Source organism: Filicampus tigris, chromosome 9 (genome assembly GCF_054856515.1).
Source record: "Filicampus tigris isolate MCC_2025a chromosome 9, RoL_Ftig_1.0, whole genome shotgun sequence".
In the NCBI taxonomy this organism is placed as follows: domain Eukaryota; kingdom Metazoa; phylum Chordata; class Actinopteri; order Syngnathiformes; family Syngnathidae; genus Filicampus; species Filicampus tigris.
The window spans coordinates 14,371,989-14,387,270 of NC_141225.1; the positions used below are offsets into that span (position 1 = coordinate 14,371,989).

General features: G+C 40.9%; 1 protein-coding gene across 16 annotated transcripts in view; it reads right to left on the reverse strand.

Moving 5' to 3' along the window:
- cacna1da (calcium channel, voltage-dependent, L type, alpha 1D subunit, a) overlaps positions 1-6,693 on the reverse strand; it is a 72,646-nt gene extending 65,953 nt beyond the window's left edge. For all 16 annotated transcript variants that reach the window (XM_086041804.1, XM_086041805.1, XM_086041798.1 and 13 more), the window contains exons 1-3: positions 6,461-6,693; positions 3,453-3,918; positions 2,472-2,577 (exon numbers count right to left, since the gene is read on the reverse strand). In XM_086041804.1, the coding sequence (XP_085897930.1) occupies positions 2,472-2,577; positions 3,453-3,772 (426 nt within the window). In that variant the 5' untranslated portion in view covers positions 3,773-3,918; positions 6,461-6,693. The remainder of the gene's footprint in view (positions 1-2,471; positions 2,578-3,452; positions 3,919-6,460) is intronic.
- Positions 6,694-15,282: the final 8,589 nt, after the last annotated feature.

Genomic DNA, 15,282 nt, shown 5'->3' on the forward strand with positions numbered 1-15,282 from the left:
GCAAAGGAAAGCAAAACTTCCATGAACTCCGCATCCACTTGTGCAGAGGAAACAACGACATAATTATCACTGTCAATTGTCAAACCACCCATCGCCTAATACTATTTCAATGATGTCCTATACTTCATTTCTTACTAGCTTTGCCATTGAGTTTGATGCCACTCAAAATATTCAACATGGAAATACTTGCAGACCTTGCAAATGATTTCAACACACAAGAGTCGATACGTACACACACACACACACACAGCACATTCACATTATTAGCACAATGCTCAGAATGTAATGAGGTAAAAATGTGTAAAAATCAAATAGTTGGTTGCATGTTTTCAAGTAGCATCTGTCACAAAGGGCTAAAGATGGTGTTTGCTCAAAGTGTCTTATCTTGTTCTCACACGTGGCGCTCTTGTCTTGGGGTGCATATTTATCAGTATGACATTGGTGTCAGATGACATTCAGGCCTATCAGCTAATAAGATGTTCACAAGATGGTGTATAGTCACATGCACGACATGGAAAACTGACATTCGCCCGAGCTGTTCATTCACTTCAATCTTTGTCATGTGACATTCGGGAATATTATGGGGAAATATTGGTTGGTGGAATTGAAGGGAGTCTGTTGTTTTTTCAGTTGAAATGTGAAGAGGAAAAATTTGGTGCATTGTGTGAACTTGGCACACAAGTGAGAGATCACCATGAGTGCCATGATAAATTATTCAACTCCACTTAATTTGACTGAAAATAATTTATTAAGTACACATATATTGTATACTGCATTGTTCATCAATCTGCATACACATGCCAGTAACCACCTGTCGCCACTAATACAACAGCCACGGCTTATTTTGTGTTTAAGTTAAACTTTCATACTACGTCAATTTGCAAGTAAATTCATTTTTCATTAGTGGGTTGCTGTGAGATTTATTTTAATGGTAAATCTGACCCGTGGCTCAATCAAATATGGGAAACACTGACCTAGTAATCATGTCTTGAAGTGATTGAGGCAAAATGCAGTGCACTACTTGACGGCGAGCAGCAGTTCATTCAGTCTCAGCCAGTTTGCCGCCTGAAGAAGCACAATGTGACATCAATGACGCAGTTGAACTACCTGTACATCAATGCCTTTCCTGCGGCATTAATACGCTCAACTGGCATCCAAACAGGAGTCCAAAACATTCAGACTCTCTCGTTATAGAAAATAATATTTGATATTAAACAAGTAAATGTTAGACTACAATTAAGGACATTATGTCACTATATTAATAAAATAAAATGGAATTTGTGCTCTAAGGTTAGTGTTTTTTCCTTTTTAATTTCAAAAGATGTATCTACATGTATGTGTTGTATGTAGTGTGTCAACAATTTCTGCTCTACATTTTTCATGAAAAAGTCCACGCTTCCATTGCATTTGACATCGCTCCGCTGTCATCTACAATGAGGTCCGCCAGCACCATCCGTCTCCTGCAAACGTACGACCTGACAACATACTGTACATCACGCTGTATGCATTAGGTAATGTCCTCGATGGCCCATTTTCTCCTGATGCAATGCCACTGTGCAAACAAACACCTTGAGGTCAACCGGTGGGAGGTCAAAAGGAGGAAAACAACACACCTTGCTTCTCCTAGGTACACCAAAGCTGTAGTCAATCTTTTCACAGCGGGTTCGGCTACATAACAGACACAGGGACCCTCCCTCTGGTCTTAACAGCTGGCAGGTAACCTTCATCTAAGACGCTCCTGCTCTCAGTTAAACCTCTCAAGAACATTCCAAATGTCTGCAGACAGACCGTATAAGCTTCTTACGCGTCGCTGAACACTACAACTAAATTGCGCTGGTGTAAGGGGCGCGTTATGAGTGTCGGTCTGCCTTTTGGAGGGAGCACTCATGCTCGGTGGCTCATCTTACCACACTACCACTCTAGACATGGGGCAACAATGGAACCTCCACACGAGAAAACCGAAACGGAAGAAATTGCATGATATCACAATATGATAGAAATAAAGCAAAAGTATGAAGCATGCTTTGCGGCTGTCTTCCACGCTGCGTATGCTGTTTCAAGGCTGTTACACTAGTAGAGGTGGCATCAGCATGCTGCCAAAGTGTGAGTCACACGGCAGGTAGGTTGACCACCCCGCGTGAGACAAACACTTGTGTGTGTGGGTACATGTGTGTGAAGAGCCTGCCCGCACTTCTCCAAAGGTGAGCGTAGTGTGACAAAGTGCCAACCGTGAAGCTGAGTAAGCCGCTGCAAGCTAAACCAGGCTGGGTGACTGTTCTCTTTCTCACGCTTCAACACTCGAAACTCCCGCATCGCCAAGTATACAATAACACAGAGAATGACAACAGGAATTACAAGAGAAACACTCTCCTGAATGAAGAATTCCTACAACATCCTTAGTCCTTTTTCTGAGTGCATATATACATGGTAGCAGCGTCATTGAAATATCATAATTAATACAGATTACTCACCAGGTCGTGGTTTGTGGAGTTTGAATCGTCTTCGGGAAAAGGGACGTAGACAGCTAAGGCCATACAGTTGGCAAATATAGCAATTAGTATAAAGATATCAAATGGCCTGGAAAAGGAAGTTAAGGAAACGTGTATGGCATTATCTTGCAAGAAACAAAATACATGTCATTAGAAAAACAGCATAACTGCCTATATTTTGAATTTAATGTCACAGTAGTAACAGATATACCACTGTGCTTGCTAAAAACTTTATAGCTGTATTGATTCTCAATCATCCAGCTCACGGTAACCTGCAAAGGTTGAATCGAGGCAGTCTGGACTCTTTTTTTGTTGAATTTGTTGTGATATATCATGTTTTACGAAAATGTAAAAAAAGAAAAGAAAAAAGAAAAGACTTAGGCAATGATGCTTTTAGACTAAATAATGTTCATAAATTCAGATCAGTTTACTTCTAAAGTGTGACTATTGCCTGTATTTTTGAGCCCGAGCTAAGAAATTTGGAGTAACTTTGTTTCACTTTTCTCTGCATCTTAACCATTTTAACAGTTAGATCAGGATGTACACATAAAACATGTTTTTCTTTTATATTATTATTATATAAAAAAAAAAAAAACACTCTAAAATTAACACAAGTAGGTCAAGAAGAATCCTCGTGTTGAAAACTACTAATATTGGCCACAACATAGATATGCCTACCTAATTTCCCCACTGTGGGATCAATAAAGGCATTCTTATCTTAATTTATCTACATGGCGAAGAGCAAACTATGAGCTCTCAGTATGATGCAGAGCAACCCCGATGACACCAAACATTGTCAAATTAATACATATTTGGCAGAGTCCATCAAAACTGAATAACGTCTAAAGGCAGCCCTGATGAAATCTGCGCAGTTGTACCTAATATTGTGTCTGGGGAATGTATGTGTATTTTACATGTCAAACATGCACCCAGTGCAATATTTAGGCAGCCAGTAAAGGATACTTCCACTCCACCAGGCTGATGCAGGCCCTGCGTATGGGATTGTTGAGGTTGAGGCAGAACAGAGCCCTTGGCGGCCGGCTGTTGGCGTTACTGCCCTGTTTCTTGCTTTTGGCATATTGCTGCCGCTTCTTCTGTGCCAACGCACCCACCGGGATGGTCGAGGTTGACGGAGCAGGTGGGGCAGGCGGAGCGGCCGGCGCCGCGGGTGCAGGGGCCGGGGTCGGAGCGGGTGCCGGAGCGGGGGCCGGGACCGGCGTCGAGGTTGGAGGGGCTTCTGGGGCTGTTGGGGCTGGCTCTGGGGTAGGCCCGTTGGCGCTCATGGTGCGGGTGTGGCTCTGTGAGGGGCATCCAGTGGCATGGATCTGCCAGTATGGACAGGGACGCTAGTCGGGGGCAGAATGGTCTGACCAATGAGCTGGCAAGTCACCAGGGGGAGTGACTCTGGTGCTGCTGGCATAGTTTGCCTCTGAAAAACAAAGGGGGATTCATTGGCATCAATGATTTTAACAATAAATAATAAAGAGGATGATAATCCGTTCGATGAATCGATTTCTGCAATCATTCTGAGGGTAAGCTGTACATTGCTGTCATATTTATGAATGAAATACGAGGACATTCACCACGCAAGTCCGCGGGGCTCAGAATCTGTCTGCCTGCACCTCAATCAAATAAACCAAACGTTACGCTGCCTGCGGCAATACGTCGACGTGGTTCCAGCAGGCATGAAGTTTAGGCTACTTTCAGAATGTTCATTATATGGGCCTACTTCAAAGTTAACGGTGCCTTACTGACCCAACTATAGTATTTTCCAATTGTCATACTTTAGTAAATTATTAATTTAACTTATAATAACTTATTTTAAAACCAGCCCCTTCAATTCTTGTTGTTGTAATGAATACACTTACACTTATACATGTAACTATGTGGGGATTATTATATATTTTTTTTAACTTCTATTTGGTAGGAATTTGTCATGTTGATATGCAGACCACAATCTTTCAACCTTGTCTGAGGTCTGCTCTCTATTGAGTACCTTTGTAGTTTAGATTTATAACTTGTTTGTTGACAGTATCTAGTGCAGGGCAATAAACAATTGGCTACCACATCTGCCTCACAGTTGAGATATTTTGGGTTCTAATCTAAGATCAAACCCTCCTTCGTTGCATATTGTAAATTTGTTTTATTCAGCTAGCCTGGCTTCCTCCCACATCTCCCAAACATGCATCATGCTAGGTTTACTAAAGACATTATCTATGATGTGGATCAAAGTGTGAATAATTATTTGTTTATACAATATGTTCAACCAGTCCAAGGTGTACCCTGACCAAAGTCAGCTGGGAAAGGCTCCAGCTCACTCGTGACCCAAATTAAGACAAGTACTAAGGAAAATGCGTGGATGGACCATTTCTGCTATTCTTATCTTTAACGTCAACCCTTTTATTCCATTTATTCCAAAAAAAGCCAGAATTAGATTAGATCACTATTATTTGAGACAATAGTGGATCATAATCCATTATCATTAGAGTCATGGGCCAATAAAGTGTTACCACTGTAAATATGGTTACTAGAGTTACTCAAAGGGTGTATGTACTGAATCTTACAAAAGTTGTAGTTTGCCCGTACAAATCTGTATATAATCTTACACATTACACATTATTTTCGAATGGCTGCTGTCACGTGATCGGAAATCAGCTTTGAAAAAAAAAAATTAAACATGATGCTGCGGATATTTGTGACAGCTTGTGCGTCATGTGTGGGTGTGTTGTGCGCATGCGTGAGGAAGAGCGCAAAAGACGTGTGAAAGACTCTGACGTGGGCTAATGGGCTCCCACTTTGCGACGACGTGCGATGGCCGAACCGTTTGGAGAAAGCTCTCCCCTGTGTCTCCCGACTAAGGTTAGGCGCCAAAACAGGAACAGATATCACTGATAAAATTGACATTGGCCGTACAGACTCGCGATGTACAGCGTACATGTTTGAAAAAGTGTTTCCACCTGTACAAATTATGCCGAAAACTTGACAGGTATGCACAAGATCTACACCCCTGCTAATTGGTTTTGTAATTTGTTTCATTTGCATGCCAGTCTCCATATGAAGGTAAGCATTTTTAATTGAATGGAAATTATTTTGAGTAGCCCCAAGTTATGGCTCACCAACCCAGGCAGGTCCAGTTTGAGAACCACTGAATTCACACAAATTATAAATGAATTGTGGAAAGTGGCAGACCATATCCTTAAACTGAAGCAAATTACATTATGCCTCAATCCTAAAATTAAAATAAAACAATTTAAGCATCTATTGGCCTCCTCTCTTGTGAAGTCCTTCAACTCTAAGCAGGCCCCAGAGCGGAGCAAGGAAAAGGTCACATTGCTGCGATGCTCTCTTTACTCAATCTACATAAGACAGTGGAGAAATCACATATAATCCATACTGTCTGAATTACACAACTCAAAATGAACATCAAATCATCACCCTTTGCGCTGTATGTTGCTTTCATGGAACAAACATACAATTGGAGGCACATAAAACATGACTGCATATAACACTGCATCGACATCGGTGTGCACGTTCACATTCATTGTTAGATAAAGCACAGCCTCTTGTTTATCCTTGGAGCATGACAAGGTAGGACATTTCTTGCAAAAAAAATACACGAGAGTATAACCTCTATTAATATGTCTCGCATACACATACGAGATGATAATATGGACTCCACATGACCACAGACAACCTGAGTGAGCGTGTAGATAAAGACCAAAGGTATCGCGCCTGACCACTGAAATAGATGTAACGTTGAGGACATGGTGGTGAAGCTCATCCACGTCCACACACTCTCGTCGAGAGGAAATTGGCTATCAATATGAGCTGTCCTCTTTGACGTGGTTAAAAAAAAATACACATACAAGCACGCGCACATATCACCATCCACTGCATGCATATCAAATTAATAATTAAAACGATGCTATGCTAAAGAAGCTACATTCTGACTAGAAGAGAGCTCGCCGGACCTTTTTTGGGGGGGTTAAACAGGAGACTTTAGCCGCTCGGTATCGCTGCTCCAACGCTTGGGAGGGCTGGCTGTGTCCTCTCAAACGACACGTTGAAATTCATCGGCTCCAGTGGTAAGAAACAGGACACAGGAGAGAGACGTAGAGGCTGAGCACTAATGAAGCTCTCCCATGGTGGTAGTGGAGAGATGCGGCCAACCAAACAGAGCATCCACGTCCAGTGGCTGCGTGTGCTCGTCACAGGCTCTCGGTGCGAACACTTCCTCCTCCCCCTTTGTCCCACAACAGCTAAAACAGCCAGAAAAACCGGCATTGACCCAATACATAATTCGCTAAATACACAAGTCTCTGGATGCGAGAAAACTGCAGTATACAGTAACAGTAACAGTTAACAGATTACAGATTTGCAGTTTTTTTCTCATTTGTATTTTTAATACAGTTATTAATAATGACAGTTACTGTACATATGTGACTATGGTTCTTTGAGTCCCAAATGACCGCCAGAGGCGTGCTTGAAAATCATGAATAGTCCGTCACGCATGTGCAGGTCGAAAATGCATATCAACATATGTCATTAGCAGAGCTGGGCACTTGACCCTTTATTGCCGGTCCGGCCGCGATCCTCCACCCTTGACCTGGGTACCCTTCCGGCCACGACGCCCGCCCTTATTCATAAAAATTATCGCCCCCCCCCCCCCCGTTACGCCCCCCCCCCCCCCCCCAAAAAAAAAGTGTCCGTGATTGACGCCGCCGCGGGAGAGATGCTAATGGCAGAGGCTTTTTAGAGATCATTAGCTGGCTAATTTACTATTCAAACCCGCTGTGGACACGCTTCAAACACGCTTCAAAATGCGCCATAGTACTTTACTACTTACCCAACTGCGTGTGCTTACTTCCATTGCGAGCCCCGGGGTTCGTTTTGTCGTGTTGTATAATTATTTGGGTCCAACAGACGGCCAGAAGTCGCAGTCAACAAGTAACTTATTTATTTTACACACTCCCCCTCCTTTACGGCCTTCAAAATAAAAGCATACCAGCAAACCACTATACACAGCAGGTTTGCTACGGCGTATTTCCGGAAGTTGGATATTCGTCGCTTCAAAAAGACAGCGACACCAATGGATATCGTGCCTGCTACAACCATAAAGGGACCGAGATGACTAGACTATGCATTTAATTTTATTGCCAAACTAGTTTGCTTCGCAGAGGCAACGAGCTGCGTGCTGCATGCTCTCCTCCTCTCCGTGTGGGAAACTGTATGTCATCACAACATGTGACATAATGGACCGATCAGAGCAGCAACAATTCCTGATGGGTGCGTGGCATGCGTCGCAGACCTGTCGCCAACAGCACAATGCGTCGGTCACGTGAATCAATACGGCAGTAGTCGCTGCGCCGACGCGGGTGTAGAAAGAAGCCTAAAAAGAAGCCTTTCACCGAGTAGGCTGAGATGAAATTTGGCCGCCTCGCGACCACGTCAAACGCATGAGGGCCGATTAGTGGGCCGGACTAAAGTCCGGCCATGCTTAGTCCAGCCATTTTTTAAAAATTGTCAGTGCCAGACGATAACCAGGAGGCTGCAGCACAAATGTCCTGCAAGGGTACACCCTTCTGAGAGGCCCAAGACGTGGTATCAATCAGTTACTTGCTTTTCAAGCACCGCCTCTGGCAGTCAGGAACGACTCTATTTAAGTCTCTTGTTTATATCGGTGTAATTCCATTGTCGACCAATAGATGGTGGCACACTTATTTAGTTTACGAGGGTGTGAAATTGAAACAAGAACGAAACAGGAAATATTTCAACGCAGCCTAGTTAATGGCCGTTTCACAATATGACGAATGCAAAGTAAGTTCTGGTGAACTCGCCAAGGACGGTCTTCCTAAGAACATACGAGAGAACGTTCTCCCTAAGAACACAAGTAAATTGGAACACGACTGACGTATTTACGTGAAAGCACCTTGAAATGTATCTTGGGATATTTTCCAAGCCAAGCCTTCTCAAGTATCCAACCGATGCATCCTTGGTTTAAGACAGCTGACAAGAACAACATATATGTTACATATACGTGCGTTCTTGGGTGATATATTGGGAGATGATGAGTTAAGATGTGAGATGTTAATTTGGAAAAAAACAAGATTTGTTTAATAGGGCCCAACCGATATGGATTTTTGAGGCTGATGCCAATTTCTGGCAGGAACAAAAATGCTGATTACAAATTAACTGGATGACTAATTTAAAAAATACATAATGCATAAAACATTGCGGACCTGTAACGTAACCCCTGTGATGGAGGGTGATTGCTGTACTCGCTGATGCCTATTGCCTCAAAATGCTGTTTTAAATATCCCAAAGAGTTGATTTTTTTTAAATATCTGAAATGAACACAGTGAAGTAGGAGTTAGCATAGCTACTTAACAGGTCTGAGGTTTGGTGTTTGAGTCTCGGATCAGGCCTTCCTGTGTGGAGTTAGTATGTTCTCTCTGTCCTGAAGTGAGTATTATCCAACTGCCGCCTACAGTCCCAAAACGTGTATCTTTGGTTTGTTAAAGACCCTAAATTATAAATTATTAAACAATTTAAATTAAACTTTAATCTACTTGGAACACAAATAGACTTAAAAAAAACTGTAAAAGCAACATACAGTACATTGAGTCGTCTGCAAAGTGAAAAATAAAATAGTTATGATAAAATAATAATAGGGTTTTGCTATTGACAAAACTGACCGAACCTTTATTTTGGGAAAGTTAAAAGACCACAGTCTACCGTGGAACATGACTGTAAAGAGTGAAGAAAAAAAAAAAAAACATTAAATGACACACATAAGACCCAATAAAACTGTGATACACAACATAATTAATCAAGAACTGACCTTTTGTTTTTTGGGGGGCAAAAATGGTGATCAATAATGTCATATCAACATAACGAGATTGTCACAAATGACAGGATACTGCACAGTATATCCAAATCTGATGCAGTAAAATGATACAAAGTGAGCACAGTTGTTTAGTTACTTATTGCATTAAAGATGATCCTACCTGGCAAAGTGAAGCAGCTGAGGACAGTTCAACTGTTTGTCCTAGTTAACAACACGGAGCACAAAACACACATTCTCTTCCTTTCGGAGCTGGTGAGGGACTCTGAGGGTGGAGAGGAGAACGACTCCTCGACAGTCGCGATACAATGCCGAGGTTTCAGCTTACCTGTCTGCTCAGGGTAACGGTCGCTTCTTCTGGAAGCTTCCTGAATTATTTACCTGTGTGTGCAGTGTGTTTTTGTGTTGAACACAATGTGTTTGTTTGCACCCTTTTTGAAACAAGTTCATGTGGAATTCATGAACTATGATTAATCTACATTGTGTTTTTCCCTTGGGGAAGCTCCCTTGAATTACCAAACATCCAACAGATTACTGTGAATGACCACCTATCATGAAGATACAAAAAAAATGCTATAAGGTGAGTGGCTGTGTGATTTATACAGGTTGACATGAAAGGTAAAAAGGTCATTAAATGGTGTAGAGTGAGCAAAAAACAACATATGGTAGCTTTATCACGATAAGCAGCTGATACCACACTGTGTGTAAGGAAACAAATAAATTTTGTGTAATACTGGTGTGGAATTCTCCTTTTCAGCCATGTAGTTGGCGGTAATGTGTACCAAAAAAAAGTGAAGCTAGAGAAAAATAAGGATTTTTTTTTTCCCCCATGGATCTCCATATTCACGCTTATAAATTGAGAGAAGCCTTTGAGGTCAATCACAATCTGTTCCAAGACAATCTTTTCCTTTGGAAATTATGAAAATAAGAACAATCCGTTCTAAGGGGAATTGTCACCACCTTAAAATCTCCATTAAATTTATAGGCAATGCTTTAAGTCAGCGGTCCACGACCTTTTTTTGCGGCACAAACCGGTTGGAAAAAAATGACGTAATTTGACAGACTGGTATTAAGCCGTAAAAACAATAAAGTATTCATTTTAATGGGAATAAAAGAACATTCTTGTCACCTGAGTAAAAAAACATTTTAATCAGTATAAAACAAGTAAACATAAACCATCATGATTTTTGCTTGCAGCCCTGTTTTCTCTTTGCTGCTGACTTTGACACTGTAGTAAGAATGATGAAAGTTGAGCAAAATCTTCAAGTAAAAAAACTGCATAACGCCGAGACGGCATTCAACTCTGCACCTCCCTTCCTCTGCGGACGCTCTCAAAATCCATCTGTAGTCCTGAGGATTATAGCGCAATGCAGTTATTTTCACTTAAAAGGCAGTAAAAACACAGACAGAGGGTGCAGTGGCCCCCAGGGACTAAGGATGCCATTTGGCTCAGTGCAGCAGTGGCGCCTTATACACTTCATTGAATCTGCATCCCTAACTAAATATTTTAACATATAGTATATGCAAATGACTGTGGTAGCGTAATTGGTACGTCAGATACACTAAACCAGTGTTTCCCAACCGTCATTGAGCCAAGGCACTTTTTTTTTTAATGACAAAAATCTCACAGCGCACCACCATGTAAAAATGTCCAGTATTATATGCATACTGAAATAAAGATCTCGATGATCAATGTAGTCATACATTTACTTATTCAATGTGAACTGTGTGCCTGTTTAGTTGAACACAAATTTGATACACTGGCCATGACTTATTCTGTTGTGACTGGCAACAAGTGGATACAGGTTTATTGTACCTTCTGCCGTCTAATGGAAAAACATTGAATTGTTCTGCTTGTCCCTAAAGATCGTTGGTATGGATAGATGAATAAGATACATTATTTGTTGTAAATAAATAATCATTTAATAATCAAACTAATTAAGTGAACCTGATGATCTCTCACCGCACACCAATGTGTCATGGCACAGTGTCTGGGAGTGACTGCACTAGACTATATATCCTGGTTGTGTTTGCTCATCATATAAAAGGATTTATGGCTCAATATGAATGCACAATATGTTGAGTTCACGTATGTATTTCACAGTGAACAGCTGTTCTCGTTGGCTCTATCGCTGCGTAAATGCACTTATGTCTCTCTCTTTGACCTTTTCGCAACAATAAATCCATATGAGGTTTCACACATGATCCAATTTGCAGGTATTATTCCCTCTTAATCTCATGCAAAATTTCTCGAAACACTACGCACTACACTGCAAATAATGCTTCTTTAAAAATCCCTTAACTCGGTGTGACTGCCGTGTATATAAAACCTGGCTATATTGCAGCACATTCCTGCGCAGTGAAGCGACAATCAGTGGTTTTCCATGTGAACGTGTGTGTGCGTGCGTGTGTGTGTGCAATGAGAGGCCGTGTGTTGGTGGAGCAGCTTGAAGGAAAGCAGTAGTGATGGAGCCTGAAAGCCCTGCAGCGCAGCTGTTCTCCCAGTGCAACGTCAACTTCGCTGCTGAGCTCAGAGCACACGCTCGGCCGTCATCACTGTGCGCGCACTCTCCTTTCCTCTGCCTCAATCTTCCTCTCCCTTTGTCGCCACCCCCTTTTGTTCCAAAGGAATCCAAATTGTGTATGGTGAACACTCATTCATTGCAGAACCTCAGGCGAGAAGGGAATATCAGGGATTTAGAGAGACCATATTAAAAAAAAACAAATACATTTTTGTTTAACCTCTCCTAAACATTTACACATTTACAATTACAACAAAGACTTTTCTCTCCCCCTAATGCATTTCAATTGGCCTATAATTACAGTATATGCAGTATAGTATATATTCGTGACCAGCTCAGTTCATATATGGAGCATGTGTCCAGTGCAGTTTATAAACATTTAAACAACTTAAACTTTCACACACACTGTAGTAACAAATACAGACAGAGCAAACAATAATACCCACAGGCATATATTCTTAATCCTCTGTGAAAAATGAATAATATTATTGCAGCTCAGTTGAGAGAGTCTTCTGTGTTTTATCACCAAATCTATGTGCAGTTTTCAGTATGTATAATATACTGTTGCAGAATGCTCATTGAATTACTGTATAATGATGCACAAGCTACTTAATTTATTTCATTCTTTTATAAAGAACAATATTGTAGAGTGGTATTTTCATTATTAAAAACATGTGACAAAAGTTTTTGTTGGTGTTTTTTCAATTTTTGGGGCGCTAAAACGGATTAAAGGGATTTCCATTCATTTCAACGGGGAAACATAATTTGAGTGTTTTGAGTTATGAGGGTGATGAGTGAACAAATTAAAACTATTTCTCAAGTCACAAATGTATGCTTCTCAATCATTTTATCAACATAATATGCTACAAAAACTAGTGTCCGACCGATTAGTAGTCCGATATTAGCTCTTTAAAAATTCACCAAAATCTGCCTTTTTTTCAGATTTTTTATTATTATATTTATTTTTTTTTTTTTTTATTATTATTATTATTATTATTATTATTATTATTATTATTTTACACATTAAGATTCAATCTTTCCACCCTCCCCACCAAAACATTTCCTGCTCGCAGATGCGTCTCTCTGTTGTAAAGTAAAACTAATACTAATAATAATAATAAGGACAAAGTATTGTAAAACAGCCAAATGTTCTGCATCTACAATAATTCATGTCTTTATTGTTATAAGCATTATGGGACCAAAAAATATGTTATTTATTCATTATATACATGTCTTTTAATTAATCAGCCAATTAATTGGTTATTGGAATTTTATTCTTCCAAATATCAGAATCGGCATCAGTCTAAAAAAATGCATGTAGATCCGGCTCTAGTGAAAAACAAAAAAATGATTTCCAAGATATCGTGGAGATAACCGAAATAGAAAAGTACTTATTGTATGTTCCACACAAAAAAAAAATCTGCGATACCGTGGGACCACAGTAGGTGGAACACTGTACATACATTATTTCTTTGTCTTAAAACATTTCATTTTAAATTACCCCCCACAGACCTCTTCAAACCTCCCCTCTAATGTGTGCACTCACCCTTACTTACTTTGTAGACCGCAATCATCCAATCCATCAGTGAATGGCTAAATGATAGAGAGCTCTGATCATTATTCCGTCCTAAGTCCCCCATGCACCGAGTGACAGACAGCTCTCAGATTGAAGGGCAAGCGCTATGTCATCATGGTGACCACAGAGCGATTGAAGGGAAATGGAGTGATAAGAGCACGTGTAGTAGGCTCAAGCCTGAAGGAGCAACTGGCATTAAAGAAACACATGCACTTGTGTGTGGGATTTTATCAGTCAGGGCTGGCAAGGCCTTCTCTGGGGCCTAAACACTGTTAGAAGCACTGACCTAAAATCACAACCTGAATTCTAATATTTGCTCCATGAATTTGTAATAATTTATTCCCAATAGTCTACAGTATTTGGGAATTGGTGATGCTGGTCTCATGTGTTGATCAGAGTTGTGATGGGATGGGAGTTTCAAATTGGGCCCAGGTCTGTATTAATTTTGGGACTGGCTGCATGTTTTGGCTTTGACATGTCAGAAAATCAGAATGCCGTGGTTAGACTAGCGGGCCTTCATAGAACATATTCTGTAAAAAAAAAAAAAAAAAAAGTTTGGGTTGACTACCCCTTCAAAGACTGACAAAGAAAGTCCGTTCTCACCAATAGCCAGCAATGCCAGTTTTTTTTCAGAATGTCTTTGTAGCTTATTACCAGCCAAAGGAAACAGCAGTCTTACTACTATATCCCTGTCCAGGTGATTGTTTTGAACCCCAGCTTGCACTTCTATCTTACCATTTCTAAAAAAGCGCTCTCTTTACTTACGGACCTATCCAGAGGGAGCTACAAATGTATATTGAAAGGCCACAAATGAGAATTTTGTTTCTCCATGTGCCCCCTTTTCCATTTTGAGCACCTCTAAAGGTCCTTTTGCACACCCCTTCATATGACTGATTTGTGTGTGGCCACAAGCACCTGTTAAATTCCTTTTAAAATCTATTATCAGAGTTATATTAAGACATTGTTTCAAAAGTGGCTGCTCCGCTCCTCTTTTTCTGCCAGAGATTTAAAAATAGACACGCTCATGCTCTCTGGGTGTGCTTACCTCCAGGAAGTGTGCGGCTGCAGGGCTCTACGATTGGCTACAAGTTATCACGTGGCGTCACCTTCACTGGCTCCTATTGGCTGGCACCTGTGGGCCACTGTGAGGCAAAGCTTTTATGACAGCAGCAAGGAGCCCAGAGGAGTTGCTGGAAACTGGGAGAAGGACACTGTCGGTGGAACGCCCGAGCAGTGGGCGGCCGGGCTGGAGAGATGACATAGCCCCGGCGTTGAGCTCGGAGGTGGCTGCTAGGTGATGCGACCTCATCCAACCGGAATAATGATAACATGGCCGGAAAAGAGGAGAGGATATGAGCCAAGGACAGGAGAGGGTTGGATTAAAAAACACGTCATACATACTTTCACACAACTCTGAAATCACGTTGTTGTCATGTTAACATTGCATTCAAGCTGCTATCCAATAAATCCACCGCTGACTTTGCATCACTCTAAGATATGCACTTCATATAATTGATTAATAGTATTCGAAATAATATACATACAAATACAGAAACGAATATATCTGCTGAAAACATTTTACATTTCTCATTTGACAACTACTGCGGTTAGGTGTGTAATATTTAAATCACTTGTGCAAAAACAAAAACAAACATTCATTAGGAAGCAGTGCCACTTGGTGTTGAAAGCGTAGAATACAGAATGCATAGATTGCACATCAGGAAAATGTATTAAAAATATGAATACTATACTGAAATAAATAATTATGATCTCTTGTCAATGTATTCACAAACTGATTTAGTCTGAAATTGGGGCCATTTAATTGAACACAAAGCTGATTTAATCGCAGGA